Consider the following 21640-nt stretch of genomic DNA (forward strand, 5'->3'; position numbering starts at 1 on the left):
AAATAATAATGCAGAGGACATTGATACAAAGGACGGATGAGGGATGAGGTAGGTATCTTTGTGTGCTGGAAGCACAGGCTTCAATACCATGCCTCCATTCAGTGGATGATGCTACAGTCTAAAATGCCAGGAAAGCAGCTAAAAGACTTACACATGGAAAGCAGCAGTGAAATTGTCCTAGCCAGTGGGAGCTCCAGAGATTAAAAAAAAAAAAAAAAGCCTCTTGCAACATTGCAGGGGCATGACATAACAAAAAATTGGGCTGTATAAACAAAAGGGTAGAGAGTAGCCTGTGAAGCAGGCTGATACATATCCACAGAGAGCTTTATCAAAAAGTGTGGCTAACAGTATCAAAACAGAAATACTGCACAAGCTGCAGCCCTTCTCTCTGGAGTAGACATCTCCTGATGTCCAATTTTTTGGACAAGGTGTGTGGCACAGGACTTTGTCCTTAGCAGTCCTAACAAGTCCAACCTGAGCCCTTCCCTTCTGGCCTGCTGTCTCCTGCACTAGTCTGTGCTGTAAATTGTTTGTGTGCCCTCTCTTTCTCTATGAAAGTATTTTAAAACAGATTCTTGCCACCAAGAATTGCTCAGGTTTCCATTCAGTGTATGCTTGCTCTTTTTGTCTCACAAGTTTTTGGACCATATTTTGCTAAATTCCTGTTTTATTAAATACAGTGATCCACGTGCTCAAAATACGATCAGTCTCTCTCCATATGTATATATATATATACACATAAAATGTGTGTATATATATATAACGTGTATTTATATATGTTTCTCTTATATATGTATATAAGTGGAGCAACTTCTGTATGGAAAATCATTAGAGTTTCACTGTCAAATCTGAGAAGATTCTGTACAGGTGTTGCAAAGCAGTAGCTTTGGCTGGCTCAAAGTTGGTAATTATGGCAGAGTTCAAAGACTTTAAGGACATATTCTAGTGATCCAAATCCACCAGATACGGAGTTTGGAAATCAGGCATCTGACTTCCAGCTGAAAAATAACCATTAGAAACCTCAGCCAAACTGCATTAAAAAGCAGTGATTCTATTACGTGTGTGTGGATAAGCACTTTTGTAAAGAATTCAGTGTCGGTGCTTGAGGTTTATTTGCTTTTCCTGTGTCTAATTTTGATTGAAGAGTGCCACAGTACATTTATGTGATGAATCTGGGTAATAATGGCTTGAATTGAAGTCTCAGAAAAAAAGTGCAAACACCTGTCAAGTTTGAGCACTAAGGTCAAAGCATTTCATGTAATTGTTTATAAACATACTGGATTTTTTAGATAAATGCTAAATCGGTAAGACTTGTAAAGAAGTATGCGAGCTATTACACAGTCAGGGGAATTTCAATTTGACTTTTTAGTCCAGAATTCATATTTTTGGTTTGCTGTGGTTGGGAGCTCCCAGCAAACTGGGACCATCTGTGCTGCAGCACAAAGCGTGAGAGAACAGTAAAAGTATTAAGCCAGTATACTCTGGTTAACTCTATCAGTGCTTTCATGTAATTAATATTGTTTGGGAGTCTCTTTACAGTCTTTGATTGGTGATTGTGTTCCCTTGTACAGATAAAGGTGGAACCAGTTGTTCCAGCTCCATCACCGGTTATTCCTCGGCTGACATTAAGAGTGGGTGCAGGCCAAGACAAGATGTAAGTACAAAAAAAGCCATCTGCAAGGCGGATGCTTAACACAATTCATCATCTGTCACATGTGGCAGCTCTTATTTTCAGTGGAAAAAGGTTAAAAATTAGTGGCAAATGACATGGAGCTATGACATCTTTTGGTCATTCTAACAAAAAATCAAGCAGAACACGTACCAAGAGAAACTTTTTAGATATTTTGCTCTAAGTGGAACCTGTCATCTTCCATCCATCCTGTTTTTCCCAGGCAAGATTACAAGACTCCATCTAGACTCATATGCTACCTCCGGTGACACTGAGTCAGGCTTCCATAATGGATGGGTATCGCTAGAGTAACCTGCAGCCAAGTTTCATAATGCACTTCAGCTAACAGTTGTTTTATGCTTTAAAGCATAACAATTGAAATGCCTTTATGCGTGTCTGTTTTATTATAATTGTTGATGATTATTCCTGAGTGTACCTAACACATCTCAAATGTTTGTTCATTAGCTCCCTAATTATTGGGTGCTGCTGTACAAATAATAGTTGCTTAGTACTGAATAGCCATAAATAGAATGATCCCTATCCTGAGATCATACAGCATAAGCAGGTGGGTAGAGACTCTGGGGAAACCAAGCCTCACTGGGCTTTGTAGGCTACTCCTGTCTCGTGTATGAAAGTTTCATTTAATCATTTTTTTGTCTGTTTTTGATTGCATAGACTACACTTTTGTGTCTGGTGGTAAACCTGAGCACCAAACAGATTTTTCTTTTCTGATTATCCCATTAAACATTGCTAATCTAATTGCTTCTCTTTTATAGACATTCTGAACTAAATCCCCTAATCACTAATTTTTCTGCTTAATAAGTTGAGTGGCATCTCTGATGATTGTTCTGTTTTCCTCTGTTGCCCTATTCTATTCTTTGGCCAATTAGGTAACTGTGAATTATGTTGGTTTGCAGTTGCTATGGGACAGAAGCAACCAAGGATGTTTTTGATGGGACACCACCCTAAATATCAAGCCTTGTTGTTCTCTCTATGCTTTTCTACCATTCCTGTTGTCTCCCTTCCACAGAATGAGTGTGATCTAAAATTTCCATGCTCAGATTGTATGAAAACTCTTGCTATCTCAGGACAGCTGTCTATCCTGCTGCATGCAACCTGAACATATGCAGCTGGACAGACTGTCCATTTAAAGCCTGCAAATCCACTTTCCATCTCGAGGAGCTATGGTTACTTTCAAACTCTTCTATTCAAGGATTGTAGAAATGTTCATATCAGGAAAAAAAAAAAAAAAAGTTTTATTTTCAAGGCAGAACTTGTAGATCATAGTTCTGAAACCATATTTTAGTACCCAAAATACTATTTTGCTTCCCCTCTTATCTCACCCCAATCTTTCTCACGCCCACACACATTTTGAAAAGAGACTTCAGACTTTATCTGCTTCCTACAAATCATGTGATCACATCATCTTCAGGTCTGCTAGCTTGCAGTGTGTCAGACATACTGACATCTCAGTTTTTGGCCCTCTGGGAAATGCAGTTCTATCCCAGTTTCCTATATACCTCTCTATTGGCACCTTGACAGGTGACTTAGCTTAAAGTTTCTCAACAAAATAAGGAAGAATTAAGCAGTAAAGCAGAGATCTTCAGGGGTAGAGGAGTTCTGGAGGCAGCTGATAGGCAGTGCTAAAAAGTGCTTGGGCAGCATCGGTACGGGGCACGGGAGGGGAACTCCATCTTCACCACTTGATACTTATCTTTGATACTGCTTCAGGTTGTGCAATCAGATGAGGCTTCAGTCCTTAGTATTCCATCTCTATTTGTGTACTCATTTCCCTTTCCTTCCCTAGACATCTCCCCTCTATGCCTACCATATGGGCTTTCTAACATTGACTGCCTGTAAAAGTTGCACCTTCTGACCAATGGCAAACACAACATTTTGGAGCTTCGTAATAGCTTTTAGGATTTGTCATAGTTTTCCAAGGCAAAGCCCAGGAAGAAATCTGCTGTTGCACAATGAAACCCAGTTTGTGCCATGTGGCCTTGGTTCTGGGAACTGTGTTGAGTGGTATCCAATGTCTAATGCAGCAGGGCTTGCAGCTGAGCTGTCTTAGTCTAAATAATGTTTTTGCTTTCATCCTAGGAAATTAATATTCAGTCTTGACTTAGAGCATATTTTAATTTTCATATGTAGTGATCATTATAAGGACTGGTGTGGCTCTGAGACAAAGCATTACATATGTGGTTTGGGCTTCTGAGGTATACCAGAAGCCTCTGCTACCTGGATTAAAGTTTTTAGTTGCAAGACCATAGTAGGTTCATCAACCTTTTACATAGCTTGTAAGAGACAGAAACAAAGGCTAGGCTTCTGTGATATGTTATGTTGAGGGAAAGTTAAATTTATATTTCTTCTGTGTTGATAACAAAGGTCTGAATATCATCTAATTGTCAGGTGGGATTCAGATGTCTCTGGAGCCTTTACTAGCATGGAATTATTTAAAATTATTGTGAATGGCCATGGAAATATGTCAGAAGAGCTTCTGGGGACTGATAGAAATTGATGAGTTATAAAACTAGATGGACTAGTGAGTTCTTTCAGTTTCCTCTGTTAGGAGGAAGACCTGTTGAGAGGGTTTGGGAGGAACTTAAATACCTATTCAGTTGGAAGCTGGTCTGAACTTCATGCAAAACATTGTCTTTAATGGAAGTACTTGCAAAGCTTGATGAGCTCACAAAGTATTTCATAGAATCATTTAGGTTGGAAAAGACCCATAAGCTCATCATGTCCAGCCGTCACCTAACACTACCAAGTCCCCCCTCCAAACCATGTCCCTCAGTGCCACGTCCATGTCTCTTGAATACCTCCAGGGCTGGCAACCCCACCACTTCCCTGGGCAGCCTTTTCAATGCCTAGCTGCCCTTTCTGTGAGGAAATTCTTCCGAGTTTCAGGTATCTGAAGAAAAGATGTTAGATTTGATGGCACTTAAAATGTAAGTTCAGATCTCCCTGTAAATACAGATGGCAGCACAAGTCTACTCAAATAATGCAGCAGTGCTGAGGAAGACGCCTTTGCAGTGGAGCAAACAATTTTGCTATCATTTTGCTTCTCAGCTCCTCTGCACGGACCAGCATACAAAGCAGTGCTGGTTGTGGCAGAGAACTTCTATTATTTTGGTGAATACAAGTACGTAGTGGACAGTCGAGCTTGTCTAGTGCACAAATATTCTTCGAACACCCATCAGTTCAAAAGAGATGGCAGTTAATGACATTAGCTTAATGGACATGAAAATGTAGCTCTTGCTGAATGATGGAGAGACCAATATTGGAAAACTGTTACACTTTAGGTTTTTTTGGAAGTGTTTTAACTGCACAGTAAAACAAGAAGAAAGTAGATTCTAATCAAAGCATTTCCATCTTAGTTGTAAACAATTACAGCAATACTTGCTTGGATGCCACATTAGAAGAAATTTACTGGATTCCATTCTAATGCAATTAGAGCTAATTTTGTTCTTTAAATGAATAAAAGGTCAGCTAGTAAATCTAGTTTATCTCAAGTCCAGGCTTCAATAAATTGTTTTATTTAATTTGTTGTAAAAGATCTTATCCTTAATGGGCCTAGCTCTTATTAGTTTGCTTGGGTTCTGAAATATTTATGACCACCTTTTTAGATATGATTTGAATGATATGTAGGAAGGGTTTTTCACTGTTTTTTTTCCACTCCAGTGTTATCAGGGTTGAAGATTGCTAACTGAGTTAGTATAGGAAGGAACTAGAGATGTTATCTTTAAAAAAAAATAGTAAAAAGCACAAAGCTACTATAGACTTTTCAATTTTAAATCATCTGCAAATGATGAGCAGAAATTAATACTTTTATTCAGTTGAATCATGGTTTCTTTTTGTACAGTTATTTTTCCTGAGCATAAATCACATTTCATAAACACAAGTTTTTAAAAACTTCCATACACATGAGTTTCATACATGTACATTTTTAAAAAGCATATCTATTGATGAGCCGTTGACATTCCAGTTACGAGCACAGTTGCCATAAACGTCAGGAAAAGCGTGTGCTGTAATTTTTGATACAGACAAAATACATCAAATACAACTTAAATACAACTTTTAAGAAAAACACATGGTTTCTAACACTAATGGCAGACCACAAAGCAGAGTACCGCTCGTTAGTCATTAAGTGCTTCTGTGACGCAGAAGCAGGATATATGTGCGCATATATATATATTCATGTGTTTGTGAAATGAAGCCTCTGAACTTTTATCTTAAAATGTCGGGCTTTTGCTCCAGACTTTTACCGCATTGATGGTGTGTTCCCTGCCGTCAGCAGGAAGACAGACATGAATCGGGGAAGGACAGGTATTTTAACAGTGTTTAACTCGTAAATCTGACCAGCCGCTCGGCTGAAATTGCCCCTTGTCTTGCATATTTTTAAAGCGAGTAGATCTGTGACCTTCTCCACAAAAATAGCACACATGCTAAGAAATGTGCGTCCATGTGTCTATAAAAATGTGTATTAAATAACCTGTGGATTTTAAAATAAAATCCGAAAAGGATTGAGGGATAGAAGAAGATATTTTTCTTTTTATCCAGATATTTAATTGACTCCACTAAAGCTTTTTATCGCTTGCTAGGATGTTATCAGTCCAAGGCCATACTTAAGTTCTTTTGGAGGCTCACTCAACAGCATGATATGCCCATGACAAAAGCCACCAGCCTAACTAACTGATATCCTTTGTAGGGCACCTCAAAGCCAAGTGGCAATATGGACCAAATTAATTTGCAACCTATAAGTGTAGTCTCTCTGAGTAATATTACTGACTCAGAAGTATCTTTTTGGGAATAAGAGGGGAGCCTGTCCCGTCTCTTTTTGTTTTATTAGAGTTTCTGTGATTGGCCATCCGAGGATTTCCACCACAGTAGGGTGCTCATAACACGTATTTTTATAAGTTGGCCAAATGGCATATGTCTGACAAAGTGGAAGCCTGAAAGGAGATACAGCTTGAGAAAATGGCATGATTCTGAACCTCTATCATGACCTGAAACACAGCTGGACTGCTGGAAGGTGTTTATTTTTCATAAATCGATGGCTTGGGTCATCACTGCTACTTGCTCAAGAATTGATTATTTGAAGTGCAGCCACAGTTGGGCAACAGAATTTCAATCAAACAGTTCTTTATTCACGCTTTTTCAAATTGCGTAATAGCTTTACCATCTAACCTGTATCAGGATTCCATCAAATTTATTATAGGGTATCGGTCTCCAAAAAACACATGCCTAAAATATGGATATCCTATCTGCAACAAGCTTAATTTACAGGAATTGAGCTGCAAACTCCTGGAGATTAAATTTTCTTGGGAACACACAAAGTCAGGCTTAAAAAAGGTAAGGGCACCAAAGGAGGAGATGAGAGCTGTTGGCAGCTCCATGAATACACTTTGATTGACCTGGTTGAAGACAAAAAATTAGGCAGACTGTGTTGGTATTCCCCAGAGTTCACTGGGGATCTGTAATTGCTGGTGTAACATGAATATGCATTTTTTGGAAGGTACTCAAACAAATGGTGTTTTTTTGAGCTGTGTAAATAGCTAGATATCTAAGATAGGACTTTGCTATTAGCTTCAATTAAAGTAGAATTCTGCCCTATGTAGTTTTCAAGAATGCCTCTCATTTTGACACTATCATCTCTGGTGGGTATTCATGAACTTTCATTTTTAATGGGCTTGCTCTCTTACGGATAAACAAGACCTTGGGAAGAAACTTTTGAACTTTGGGTGCTATTTAGCAGGGAGCCATTCAGACGTTGATAATTTAGATTGCTGTCTTCACCGTGTTTGCCCACAATAGCTGAATAATGGGGTTCATTAAACTCCCTTTGTAGGCACATCCAAATTGTTTGCCTCTAGCCTTGGCTCCCTGTGTGTGGCTAGGGAGGAAAGGATTGGCTTTTTATTGACTTGTCAAGCCATAGGTTTGCATTACCGGCCAAGTAGCTCGTGACCCATTCCATTTATTTCACTGTTTTGTGGTGGGGAAACAGGTAAAGGAATCCTGCTGGAAGCCCCTCCTTCTGCACGTTTTCATGAATAAGAGCAGTGTTTGTAGCAGTTAAGGCACCGTGACCAAATCCTCCAAAAGACGTAATGCAAGCAGCATGGGGCTATTGTGGGACGCAGCTGTGGGCGGTGTTGGTTACCCCGCGAGACGTTGCTTATTCAACAGAAAGCTCTGGAGGAGAGCTTGCTGTGGAATTAAATAGGAGGGAAAAAGTGATACTTCGGGGAGAAAACTGGAGAAAGGGAAACCACTGTTTGGGAAAATTAAACAATAGAGGCCGAGCAGCGAAAGTCTCTGTTTATTGCAGTGCTAATGGGTATCCCAATTATTTTACAATGCAGCACTTAGCAGTGAAAGCTTGTGTTAACTGTGCTTTGCCAGAATTAACGCCCTGGGTGTCACTCCAGCTCTTGCTGTAAGACAGAGAAGAGCGTGTAATAGTTAAATCGGTTTTGATATGATCAATAGACCACCTAAGTGAGGAGGCAGAGCGATGAAAAATGATCTTGCTCCTCTCCAAGGCTGCAGAGGTGTGCTTTAGGAATTCCAGTGATCTTGGCTGCTCTCATAAATGTGTGTGTGTGTGTATGCAGACCCGCATTTTTCTGTTCTATAATCATTAAATTAGAAGAGCTGGAGGACTGGTTTTTCAATGCCTTTTCAAATTCTGAATGGATATGCATTTTAATGGAGATATTGTTTGGGGTATGATTCATATCCCTTTCCTGATTGTTCTTTTGGAGTGCAACATATTGGCCCCAATGCTGCCATGAAAGCCACATGTGTGGTCTTGTATCCATCCAGAAGTCCTCTTAGCTGCAGTGGAGGTTCCCCAGCCCCTCCCTTGCTGCAGGATTGCAGCTTTTACATGAAGGAAAAAAAAAAAAAAAAAAAAAAGAAGAAGAAGAATATCATAACCCTTTTAGTGAAACACGTAAATAATTGGTTTATATTTCTAAAGGTGATTCAGAATAGTTTTTTCTTCCTTGTATGTGAGTTATTTCCAACTTCAGATTTAGTCTTTAGCTTTTTCTTTCTTTTTTTTTTCCTTCTTTTTAATTACAGAAGCCACCCCAACTAATTATTCATCCTGTTTATGGTAGCTGGTAGGCTGTGGCGAATTATTTTCATTTTGCTGCTGGCCACATCGGGTGATGACTCCAAAAGTGAATCCATAAAAATGCTTGAGTCATTAGAAAACAAAACAAGTTACTGTGAGATTCTTTGATTTTTCTGCTTATTGCTCAAGAGTAAAAAATTGTATACTGTACAACGCAATTAAAGAAAAAAAAACCTTTGGGCATGTTTAGACACATAAGCAAATTGCTTGCTGTAAATGGGCATGAGCAGCTGCCCTTGCAAAGTACAACATAAATCGATCCAATCTGTGTGAAAGAATGGAAAGGCAGATGGGTATTTGTTTAATAGAACGGTTTTACCTTGTTAGAGGATTATTGCAGGAGATGGGTACTGATTTGTGCTTGTCTTTGATGGAGATGCTTCTTTTTACTGAAGTTTTTAAACAAAAATAAGTAAACTACATACACCAAAGAACTCATATTTTAGTTCCTGACAGCTGGGCGTGGAGAAGAGCTCCATGGAGAAGTTACCTTCCCTAGACATAAGAGAAGAAGGTGGTCCTACCCAAATTTAGTAAAAGCAACCTATGAACAGCTGAGCTGTACCTATACAGAGCCTACAAGTTCAGGACTGGCATCTTGCATGTTTCTTACAGAAGTATGTCTCAGTAACAAGCTGGAAATTACCATTTCAGACGTTCCTAAACCCATGCTGGCATAATTTCCTAGTAGTTAATGAAATTCTGTATTCTACCCTGGTTCCCATTAAAACGGGTAGACGTAGCTTCTAGATCATGCATCCCATAACATTTCCCAGGACAAATGATGATAAAGGGCAGTTTGCAATGAACACATAAGAGAAAGTTTGCAAAGAGCTCATTGGCATAAACATGTTTTACCAGCTTCTGGCTTTGCTGTTCAGAGCTCAGCACAAGGGGATAATGTTAGGTGGTTTTCCCATCGAAGCTCTGAGCAGCTTTGTTATTGATGATAAGAGAGAAAAGAAGATGAAAGATAGCGAGACGCCACGCTACCAGCTCAGTTGTGTTTTGTCAGACTGGCGATGAACCATCCCGAGCTGTAAGTCAGGATGGTGAGAAAGAATAGGAGGGAGATGTGGGAGTCATTGGCAGAAAGGCGGTTGTGGTTGCTGGGAGAAATAGCCTGGTGTAACAGATACAGAGGGTGGAGGCCACAGACAGGACTCTGTTTTACTTAAAGTGATGGAAAAATAAACAGTAGAAAACCTGTAATTTGGTTTCAAGAGTGCAGATGCCTGTAAACCAAAGGAGATAGCTAGAAAAGTCAGCAGGACTGAAGACCTAATGGATTCAGAAGTGGTGATTTCTGCCTGTGGAAAGGGGGAAATGAGTGAAATGCGTCAGTAACTCCTTCAAAATGGGTGTTGAGAGCAAGCATAGCACCTCTAGCAGAAAAAGGCTGTTAGCAAAGGGGTTGTGTCTTCAAAGCAAAAGACTGTGGAGGTGAAGTCAGGCTCACCAGAAGTCAAGCTGAATTAAATGTTGCAAAGGAAGAGAGGATCAGGGAAGTGAAGACAGGGAGGAGATGAAGGATAATGTCAGTATGAGCCAAGAAGGGACTCATACAACATCCAGAGTTGGAAGGGACCCACAAGAATCACCAAGGCCAACTCCTGGCTCCACGCAGCACCACCCAAAACTCAGTCTGTCTCAGACACCCTCTGTCTGAGAGCATTGTCTTGATCTCCATCAGGCTTGGTGCCGTGACCACTGCCCTGGGGAGCCTGTCCCAGTGCCTCTCGGTGAAGAACCTTTTCCTAACACCCAGCCTGAACCTACCTGACATAGCTTCATGCTGTTCTTGGGTCCTGTCACTGGTCACCAAAGAAAATATCTTGCCTCTGATCCCATGTCTGTTCTCCCCTTTTCTGAGAACCTAAGAAAAGTGGGATAATGGCAGTAGGTTGACAGTGGTGAAAGTTAACGATAATGGATTGAGAAGCAAAAATATAAGGACATTTGCAAAGTGATGTCAAGGAACAGGATAATCTTCCTCCCAAGTTACAAAATACCTGGCTTGTGAATTTTCAGACTCAGTGACAAGTAAGTTTTGAATACATTTAGTTTTTTTTTAAAATTCAATGTTGGTTAAATCTATTTTAATAAATAATATAAAAAGGAAAACAGAAATGTGGAAGGAGGGCAAAGTAATCGAGGTATCTGATGACAGCAATACATTTAATTACAGAACAAATTTTGGAGGAAGAGCTAATTAAAGGCTTGGAAATAAATGGAATAAAATACAACATGGAAGTAAGCCATACTAAATCAGCTTGATAACAATTTTTGATAACTGATTCTCTACTTTCACATGGTCCAGTTGGCAGTCCCTGCGGGAGATGTGGCTGGGCAGGGCTGATTTTTTGCCATGCATCTCAGATATCTGTTTCCACCACCAATGCTGAGAGTGACTGCTTCCACCTCCCACTGCAGAGCAATTTTTTTTTGGTTTTGCAGTACAGGAAGAAGCAGTTGCTGAGTACATAATCAAATTGCTTCCCCTCCAAGGGAAAGCCTCAGCTGCAGTGGAGAAGAGCTGGGACACTCATATGTGCGTGGCTGGAATAAAATTGAGAGCTGTCCTCCTGTCGGGAGAAGGGATGAATGAAAGGTAGCAAATCTGAGCTCCCTGGATTTTAGGAAAATGTTTAATACTATCATAGTGAAGCTGACAAAGACAGAGATTAGCAGAGGAGCTGTTTAGTAAGGAACTAGCTCAAAGGTAGACAGCAACTGAGAGTAATAAGAGAGCTTATCTAACCAGAGAGAAGGTCACTAGTGAACATGCTCAAGGATGTGTTTCAGGACTGGTCTGCTTTAATAATTTCAGCAAAAATTTAGTCCCAATAGAAGGTAGAGCACCGATGTCGTTTTTTGTCAATGAGGTTGAAGGACGGTGTCAGTACCACCGAAGATCTGATGATTGTCTGGAAAGAACTTGGTCCCCTCAAATACAAGGGAAAACTCCTTTTTAATTCAACACAAGAAAAAATGCAGTTAAAGCTTTTGCATTTGAAGAGTGCCAAGAGAAGCTTAGAACCAGTCGGTAGGTGAGTCAAGTGGGTGATGGATCATGAGTTGATCGTGGAGGTGCCACCGTGATCCAAGGGTGACCGTAGGATGCATTGCAAGTGGTCATTTTAGCAGAGATAGTGGAAGTGTCCAAGCCGTCATCTGAGATGCTGTTGGTACTTCACCTGAAATGTTATATTCAGGTCTTGAACACTTCTTCAGGAACAATGAATTGTTGAGAGCAGGTGCGAAGGAGGGCTTGGAGAACTGGTAGGGGAAGCAGAGAGGAGTCTCTGTTATGATAGGAGAGGAGAACAACTTTGTGTGTTTAGTCTAGCATGTGAAGAGGGGATATGATTGCTGGCTACAAATACATCAGGCAAGTAAACATTTTGCAGGGAGAAAGCTATTTAAGCTAAAGAACAATGTTGGCACAAAAACAAATGGGAATTAATTGGCTATGAATGGAGGCTGGAAATTAGAAGAGGTTTCTGTGCCACCAGAATGGTGCGATCCTGAAGCAGGGTAATAGTGGGGACAAAAAGATTAACCGGTTTTAAGACGAAGCTCAATAAACTTGTGAATGGGATTAGGTGACATGATGCCTGTGAAATTGCTAGCCTCATTTGTCCAGGAAGGGATGTTTGTGGGGTTTTGCCATAGTGATGAAATGGTGAGTGAGCTAAAGGAGCTCTGTGTGCACCATCAAAACCCCAGGTGCTTACAAGGACCTTGTGCCACCCGTGTTTGGCCAGGCAGTGTCAACAGAAAGAGACGGTGTCTTGGAACACGTGTTCATTGCTCGTTTTCTTTGGTAGAGAAGAATATCACCCTAAAAGCAATTAATCACACAAAAATACATTTTTATTATTATTTCAAGGTGAAGTATTGAAGTCTTTTCACTTGCAAAATTGCTAGGGGCTTGGCTGAAGGTTTGATGCATTTTGGCACCCTGCAAACACGCAAGCTGGTCATAGCGCATATTTGTGGAGCCTCTGTTTGCCAATACGACTTGTTTGCACAGAATAAAATATTCAGCAGGGCACAAGAGATAAAAACTAAATTTCCCTTTCTAAAAGTAATATGGGAATTAGCTTACATTACAGAGCTTAAATTACACCGATTCTCCTCCAGGGTTAGAATAAAATTTTCAAAATCACCTCTAATCTGTGAGGAATCTAAACCATATGGAAATGTTCCTAATTCCCCTGGGTGTTTTTGACACTTCTACCCATAGGTCTTAGAGTATTTCAATATTCTATTTTTTTTTTCTGGTGAAACAATCTCAGTTACAAATGTGAGATTTCTCAGTAATTAAAATAGTTGCACCACCTCTCTTTCTAGCATTGAGGAACTTGTATCAATAAGGGAATATCAACACTAATAGATAAGAAATGTCACCCATAATAATGAGTGGCAGTTGTGCTAGCTTTAAATATGTCAGTATGGTTGGTGGTGACATTTTCCTATGTAGAGACCCTTTAGCTCATGCTTCTTGCTTAAAAATGGGTCATTAGGACTTCTAAAGTATTGTCCTCTTTCAGGCAGAGCCTACATGAAACAATTTTTAAGGAGCTTGACCTCCAAGAAACAAAGATTCCCATAATTCTTGACCAGACCTTTCTCAGTAATGACACAGCATTTTTTGGATCCCGTCGCTCGTAGCAGACATTCAGCTCTGTGGTTCTTACCCTATTTTTGAAAAGCCATTTCCTTTTGGTGCACGTGTCTTTTCCTTATGTTTATATGAAACAGTCAACGGGGCTTTCAGCCATAAGGATCAGAATGAAATCAAATAAATTGCTTCCAAAGATAGCAAACTATTTCACACCTTGGAGCCTCCTTTTGCTCCAGATGTGGCGTGTTAGCTCATGCCAATTAGAGGCGATTATAAACTGACTGACCTGTTGTGATGCTAAAGAGCTGGGGAGAATTTGCACTTTGCTTGCGAGCCAGCGCCGTTTTCATCCAGTTTGGGTTTGGATCTGTCTATGTGAACGGAGTGACTGCTCCAGAGTAATGATGAAAATGGGATTTCATTAACTCTAATGTTGTGAAGAGTTTATTTTAAACATATTATGGATACATGTGTTCAGTTAGAAAAGCACCGAGGTTCTTAAGAAGTACAGTTCCTGTTAGCATTTAAGGAGAAATCCAAAGAGAATTTAGGTTGGGCACAACCAGGTGCACAACATTTACATTAATTCTGTTTTTTCAGAAGGGAGTGGTAGCCTTCAGTTATGATATACGGAGGCTCTTGTTACCACATCTATTCCAAGGGTTTTCTCACACCTCTTCATTCTGGGGGAACTGTTTTGATTCAAAAACAGCTTTGATTTTTATCTTTCAGTGTAGAATACAGATGTGATACATCACCAGGCAAGCAGCCTGCAGAGAGAAGTGTGATTCTCATCTTGGGACTCTGAGCGTGTTGATGGTGGTGACGTTCATTTGTGTTTTATGACTTCAAAAAGTATTAATCCAGCCCCAGTTTTTGAGTTTATGGATGAGGAGGAGGGTAAAGGAGGTGAAATTTCATCTTTATGTAGTGTTGTACCTACAGACTTACAGGTCATGATTTTGGAAGCACAGGAAAAGCTCATTTGGGATAGAATGTAACGATATAGGTATGGTGATGTCCAAAAGTGCAGATTAAAACCTAACATGGACCTCGGTAGCAGGAGGATCGAAGCTTTGCTACAGCGAGTACCGCCTACTTGCAGCGTGCTCCGTGCCTCACTCTTCTTGTCTATAAAATAGATCTCGTAAATCTTGCCATCATTTACATACTGTTTTGATATCAGGTTTCTCTCCAAGTCTGAAGTAACATTAATTATTAGTCGTGGGACTGCTATTTCCCTTTGATTTCTCCCCACCTCCATATTGCCATGTGTGCAGCCCCTTTTTCAGGAAGGAGGACAGGCCCAACCACCCTCTCGGAGATTACTCCATCGCCTCTAATGGTGTAGCACGAAGCCATTCATTTCTCCACTCTGGAGTCTAAAGTCTCAGAACTTTATTAGCCCAAGGGAGTGGTAGGCCCAAGCGTGCTCCAAAATGCCGATCTCCCGTTTTGATAACTGAGCTCTAAAAATCAAGATAAACAAGCTGCCCTATATATTGAACGTGTCTTAATTGCACACTTGAAGCAAACCAGCCAATCAATGGGGATGTGTCACCCGCTAATGAATATTTGTAGTTTTGGAAGATTTTATTCGTGATGTTCCCTACAGTTTCTGCACTTATGAGTAGAATGGCTTTTGAAGACCCTGTTCAGGAGGAGAACCTGGCTTTATCTTGGCCAGGAAACTATAATTTAATTTAATACATTCGCTGGGCATGGTCACTCTTATTCAAATTGTATTAGCTAATACTTCTTTTAAACTGTTTACATTGTGTGCAAAGTTGTGTTTAAAGTCCTATTAGCTAATACTTTTCCTAGTGCAGACTAGGGAAGGGTTGACTCTCTGAAGAACTCATGGCAGGACTTTGTTTACTTGGAGGGGGGTAGAAGTGGGTGCAGGGAAAGCGGGAATAATGATGTTTGAAACCCTACAAATGACTTCTGCTGAGCCAAATATTTTGTTCTCTGTCCCTCTCCACAGTTTTATTATTGCCAAATTTTATTTTATTTTTATTAAGAGCAGGCTTTCAAGTTGCAGGGGTGACTGTGCAAGCCATGGGAGCAGTGCCACCACCCAAGGTCTTGAGCGTTCAGCTTTGGGAACAGTGGAAGGAGGAAGGCACAAAAGCAGCATCAGAGGTGGTGTGTGGCCAGTCTGAAAGAGCCCAAGTGAGCCATGTGCTAAGGTTTTCATTGAACCAGAAATTCATCACAGACATTGAAGAGCCAATGAGAAAGCTTGCTTGGTGGGAGATAACAGCGTTTTTTCAAAGGTAGCCCCCTAACTAGGGGCAGGAGTAGATGTCTAGGTTGCTCCCAGGACGATGTGATAGCAGGACCTCCTTCCTTCTGCATGTTGCAGGCAGGGAGTTAGGAGTGCTGTGGTTTGACACACAGTCAGGAACCTTTCAGACACATTTGGGGAGCCTGAGCCCCCAAATCAGGCCCCTGAAGTAATCGCTAGATGACTTTCAAGCAGTGTGAAAGCCTTTAGTGTAGGGGATGGCCAGGAAAACCATCCATCAGCTTTTAGATTCTGCTCCACTCTAAGTTTCTAAACTTCCTTATTTTTGGTTTTCCTCCAGTAGTCACTTACATGGGGTCTCAGAAGGTCGGTGTTATGGTTCCCTGGATGTGATGTGGCAGACTAGTCAATAAACACAAACCCATTGCTCTGTTTCCTTTCACTCTTTTTTTCCTCGTACTTGCCATAGTTCTGATTTAGTAGGGCAAGTGGCGTATCTAGGGAGAAAAGCATGATTATCTCAGCTGAGCTTTAAATATCATGTAGTTCCAGCTTGTTCTCTAATGATGGCTTGGATTATTGACTTGAATTGCAGACAATGTCTCCGATGCTATCGATACTGCCTTTTGAATATCATAAAGGAGCTGCAGAAAACTCTTCAGCTGCACATAAAGTTCCCACTGACAGTGGAGCTGGACTTTCCTCCCCTTGTTCTCAGGAGTTGTTCCAACTCGATCTTCGTCATGGTTTTCCTACCAGTGTCTCCCTTTTTTTTTTTCCTTTCTTAAGATGTCCTCCTTCCTGGAATGTCTAACCTTTCCTTAATTTTCCTTCTTCCTCCAGTCCCTTCACAAATGAACTGCACTCCCACAGTTACCATTCAAATATAAATAAGTTAAATGATTTACCAAAATGTGGTAAAAACAAATAGTCCTAGCCTGTGTTTTGTTTGGGGTTTTTCTGTTTTGTTTTACAAAAAGCCCTTTTCCTTCTTCTCGTGTTTCCAGTCTCGAGTCTTATTGTAAGGGCCTTGTCTGTTAAAATGCAGGCACATCAATAACACCATGTCTCAACATTCGTTAATAAATACTGGGTCCCCCATATATCCCCCTTCCTGGGCAAGATTATTCTATACTGTGTATTTACTAGAGCTACATCCTGTCTACTTCAGCTACTCGAGTAAGTAGCAATATTTTAACTGCTGAGTATATAGTGTGCGTCATTTATTTGTCCTGACTAGATCTACTGCTGATTTCATAAACATTTGAGGAAAGAAATACCAAACTAGCAAATATTTGCAGAACCCCCTAATGTAGAGTCTTAAGAGGATGATATCGTCTCGCAGTTTGAAGATTAAAATCAGTGCTGTTCACAGCTGATTAACTTTCCTTTCTAATATTTCCCACAAATTGAGCTAATGTAATAAAACTTAACGAAACAAGGTTTAGTGAAGCCACAGAGAATATTTATATGACAGCGAGCTATGGAGTGGTTCAGGCTGTCCCGACATTCACTTTGTAATAGCTCTGTACTTTATCCTGTCCGCTCGTCAGGGTCTGTGAATGGATGGGTGTAGCAATGAGAGCAGCCCTCGTGCTGGGTTGAAACAGCCTCAGTGCTGACTTAAAGGTGATGTGAATTAGCTGCACTATATTTTCTCTGTATCTGCTCGGTGATCGAGCGGTGCTTTCTTTCCCATCAGCTCTTAACGATTCTCATTTTTTGGTCCTTCAGAGTCATCAGCAAAGTGGTGCCAGCCCCGGAGGCCAAACCTGCTACTCCTGCGAGCCGGCCCAAAACACCTCCACCTGTGCCATCACCGGTGCCAGCTCCTGTCCATGTCACCCCTCCTCCAGCTCCTGCTCCTCCTCCTCCGCAGCCTACGGTCTCACCAGTTGTGCTTCCACCTCCATCTCCAGCCGTCTCTGCTGCCGGAGGCTCCAAAGCGCCTGTTAGGAGCGTGGTGACCGAGACTGTCAGTACTTACGTGGTAGGTGCTGCCATGTGTTGTCCCAGCACATTCATCTTCTCAATTGCTGAGCTTCGTGGTGACTCATCTCAAACCGAGGGTGCCAGACTTGCGATGTCGCTCTCCACTAAGCTACTCTTATCTGCCTCTTGCTTCCGTGCACTTGTTTTGAAAGGTTAATCATTAAAACACTACTACTTAGGTTGGTATTTTCCCATGTTTCCAGCTCAACACTTAAATTTCTTCTAACAAGTCCAGTTATATCCCATTTATCCTCACCTAACTGAGCTAGAGCATAAAATTTTGAAGATGGAGATTTTTTTTATAGATGCTTTCATGAGCACTGAATTGAAACCTCAAATGTCAAACTCGCCATAGATTTTGCTGTCAGTCGGGTAAAGTACAAAACCCTCACACAACATCAAGAATGTGACTTAGCCATCATTTGAGGTGCGTAGAGTACACTACTCTGGTTTCCTCAACATAGAGAAATTGTAATGTTTGTGCTTCTCGAAGTCTGTAGCTAGCTCCTCAGTCTGTTCGACATTTGCTCTGAACTTGGTTTCTCTGGCAGTGTTAAGACTTCTTCATTCCTTTAGAAAAGTCTCCCATACAAGACAACACAGGAACTACATTCTCTAAAAGAGCGTGGACACACCTTTGGGCAGGACTGCAATTGTTTTGCTACAGCAAATTTCTGCTCTAGATACAGTGTAAGACGGAAGCCCTGCCGTTTCTGATCACTGAAGAGCAGCACATACCACCAACAGTAGCAGCAGTGTTGTTATCCTTCCCGTCCTGGCTGAGTTCCAGCTTGGATGGTGACACCTTGCTTATCTATAGCGGGTGCCAGTTTAAAAATCTCACCATTTAAAGCACCTGAAACTTGCTTTTGTTACAGAGTTTACTTTAATTGTAACATGCACATGATTTTTTTTAATTCCTGTTTTTATAAAGATTCCTAGTGTAAATCTACCCTGCTGGTTCTAACGGAGAAGGTGCTCTTCCTTGCTTAACTGTTGTATCATGTTACTGGTCTCTATTTAAACAGCTGCTACATTTCACTCCAGAGTTGGTTACAGTATTCGACTACCTCACATAAGCTGTGCATATCTTCGGGGTGAAGGATATGTATCCTCACCTTCTCCATCACAGCATAAATGTGGTGTCACTCTTACACATTACAGTAGTGTCCAGAAGCTTTGAAAATCACCCTAGGAGAGAAGCATTTTCAAAATACTGCACTACAGCAAATTTTCTGCAGTATTAAAGGCAAATAATTTAGAGATGATGATAGTTTAAAGAAGGAAAACCTATAACTTTTCCTAAGGCCAGTACTTCAGTGGTAATACACTTAGCACCTCAGGGAGAACTCAGAGAACCGTACTCAGTAGGCTCCAGGTTATCTTTATTTTTCTTTTATAACATTATAGTTGAAAACAGGGCTTTACTGCAGTAGGATCCAAGTAGGTATGCAGGCAGAGAGACTCCCGATGTGAGAAGTTTCCAAGTCAAAAAGTTGACAAAGAGGTTGGAGAAGAAGGGAATAATTAATAATTATTAGCCCCTTGTATGAAGGGAATCCAGGACACAGAATGATGAAATGGCATTCCCAAGGGCGCATGGGAAAGCTCTCGGGGAGATAAGATTGGAGCCAGTGTGACAGGGGTACACGACTCCCTTCTGCACGGAAGGACAAAGGATGATGTTATACTTGGAAAACAAAAGTTATTATGTGGGATCTCCCTGCGGGATAGTATCTCAGTAAGTGTGTTCCGATCGTTAACTCGAAATGGTTTGTACTAAAATAGCATTGGGCAGTCACACACTGTCCCTCCTTCCACGACCCTTGGCTCGTCAAGGAACACGAAGTTAGGAGACATTTTGACATCCTCATTCAGCAGCCCAAGTTCTTAACAAACACGGAGAGGTTTTGGTGGACCACCTTGCCCCTCTCCAGCCCGTGATCTTCTAAAATACCAAGACAAGCATTCTGCCAAAAAGCATCCCCCTGAAAACTTAAGTTTGGACAATTTGGGGTGTCTGTCTCCTGATGGGGCGGTGTCAGGCAGCATTCCCTATAGGTGTCACCGCTGGTGCCCAAACCTGGCAGCGCCCAGATGGGGCATGTGCCAAATGGCAGTGCCCACAGGTGGGAGCGTGGCGGTAGGACTGAGCCTTACAATCAGCGAGCTTCAAAAGCCAGTTCTTCGTGTGATGCTGCACGTCGCGGTTGGGAAGGGTTTGGTCCCTGCTTAATATTCCTGGGCTTTGTTTTTTCCAGTTTTAGATCACACAGAAGTGCAGGGCTTTAAGAGGAGTCAGTCGAGAGTGATGTGTTGGTTGCAGCTTTGGTATATTCCTATTGATTTTTCTGGCAGGGGTGTAAGATGTACAGACCACCGTGTGGTAGCTTTATGTTGTGTTTTCTTTTTTCCCCTAAGAACATTTGGGGATTTTCATCTGCTGCTTTTTAATATCGCATTCATAAGCTGTAGAGATAGCAGAAAGTTATTGTCTTAGATACGTGTAACTGCACTAATGCACAAAAGCTGAGAACAAAACAGTTCATATTTTTGAGATTGGGTTATAATGTGCAAATCTCCATAAAGGAATGATGAAATCAGGGTAATACCCCAGGCATTCTGTACTCCATATTGGGAATTTACACTTCTTTGGATGGACTTTGTGATATTTTTCACATACGTTGTTACCAAAGAACTGTTAAAGAAAGCACTTGAAATTTAAAAATACAAATATGGCTCTGGCAGGGCATAAACATTAAAAAACATCATGAAACTCTGAATATGATAAACCCAGCAAGCAGCTGCCTAATACTGTAAATGATCTGCCTCTCTTGTTTCATTTACCCTTTAGTAAATTGTGCTGTGACATAAATGTCATAAGGGGAATGGAAAGTTACTCAGTAACAACTTTTTTTTTATATCCTGATCTTATCAGCTAGTCGAGTTGAAGACTTTGGCTAATAAGTAATAAAGCAACATATCCACATTGCACTGGATATTTTACATGCGCATAAGACTGTTATCTTCCGCAGGAGCCTGCTGTAGCTCGTTCTCGCCATTACCAGGGTAGAAATGTGAAAAGCCAGCCTTCTGGTCGTGGTGGTGTATAGACAGAGCAGGAATTGTGTGGCCGAGCCCCGGCTGCTCTGTGTGAGTGGCTGTGCGTAGGTCGGGTGGCACAACTGGCTTTGCTGGTTCACGGGACAATACAGAAAAATGCATGCCTTTGCCTCAAGTACAGCATAGGAAAAATCAATTAAAACCTAATGCTGAGCACCTAGGGTGAGAGAAGTCCTAAATAAGAAAGGTGACCATTGAAAAGCTTTGTTGGATAAGCAACAATTTTTTTTTTGTTTAATTATTATTTAAATGTTGATTTTGCTGCCTGCTTGCCCTGCAAACCAGCTAACTTTCCTTTTTTCTTTGCACCAGATCCGAGACGAATGGGGTAACCAGATCTGGATCTGTCCTGGCTGTAACAAGCCAGATGATGGCAGTCCAATGATAGGTTGTGATGACTGCGATGATTGGTATCACTGGTAAGTTGTTCTCATCCATCCTGTTCTGCCGTTCCCTGCAGATTGTGGCTATATTATTACCCCCCCCCTTTTTTTTTCTTTTTTTTTTTTTTTGTTCGTGAGGCTGGGAATATTTGAATGGCTTTGCTGTGCCCAATTTAATAATCTGGAAGATACTTTTATCTCTGTTTCTCTGGAATTTGAAGCAGCAGATTTTAAACTGAAGGAGTGTTACTTTAATTAATGGGAATCGGTGATAACAGTTGTTTTTGAAACGATGAGGAAATATGGCTGATTCCGGTAATTTTGAAAGAAGTACAGGATTATGAGCACAGTGTATACAGATAGACATTTCAAGTTATGAAGCATTGTATGAACAGTAATATAAATGTCAGCTCATATAAGGGGTTCGAGGAATTAATCACTTTTTAGG

The 21640-nt window shown here is 41.0% G+C and overlaps 1 protein-coding gene across 1 annotated transcript in view; it reads left to right on the forward strand.

The window, feature by feature from the left end:
* The window catches only part of TAF3 (TATA-box binding protein associated factor 3), a 114114-nt gene that overhangs the window by 89971 nt on the left and 2503 nt on the right, over window positions 1-21640 (forward strand). The window contains exons 4-6 of the mRNA XM_027460803.3: window positions 1572-1654; window positions 17429-17684; window positions 21122-21228. Coding sequence (XP_027316604.2) covers window positions 1572-1654; window positions 17429-17684; window positions 21122-21228 — 446 coding nt within the window. The remainder of the gene's footprint in view (window positions 1-1571; window positions 1655-17428; window positions 17685-21121; window positions 21229-21640) is intronic.

Source organism: Anas platyrhynchos, chromosome 1, assembly GCF_047663525.1.
Source record: "Anas platyrhynchos isolate ZD024472 breed Pekin duck chromosome 1, IASCAAS_PekinDuck_T2T, whole genome shotgun sequence".
NCBI classification, from domain to species: Eukaryota; Metazoa; Chordata; class Aves; order Anseriformes; family Anatidae; genus Anas; species Anas platyrhynchos.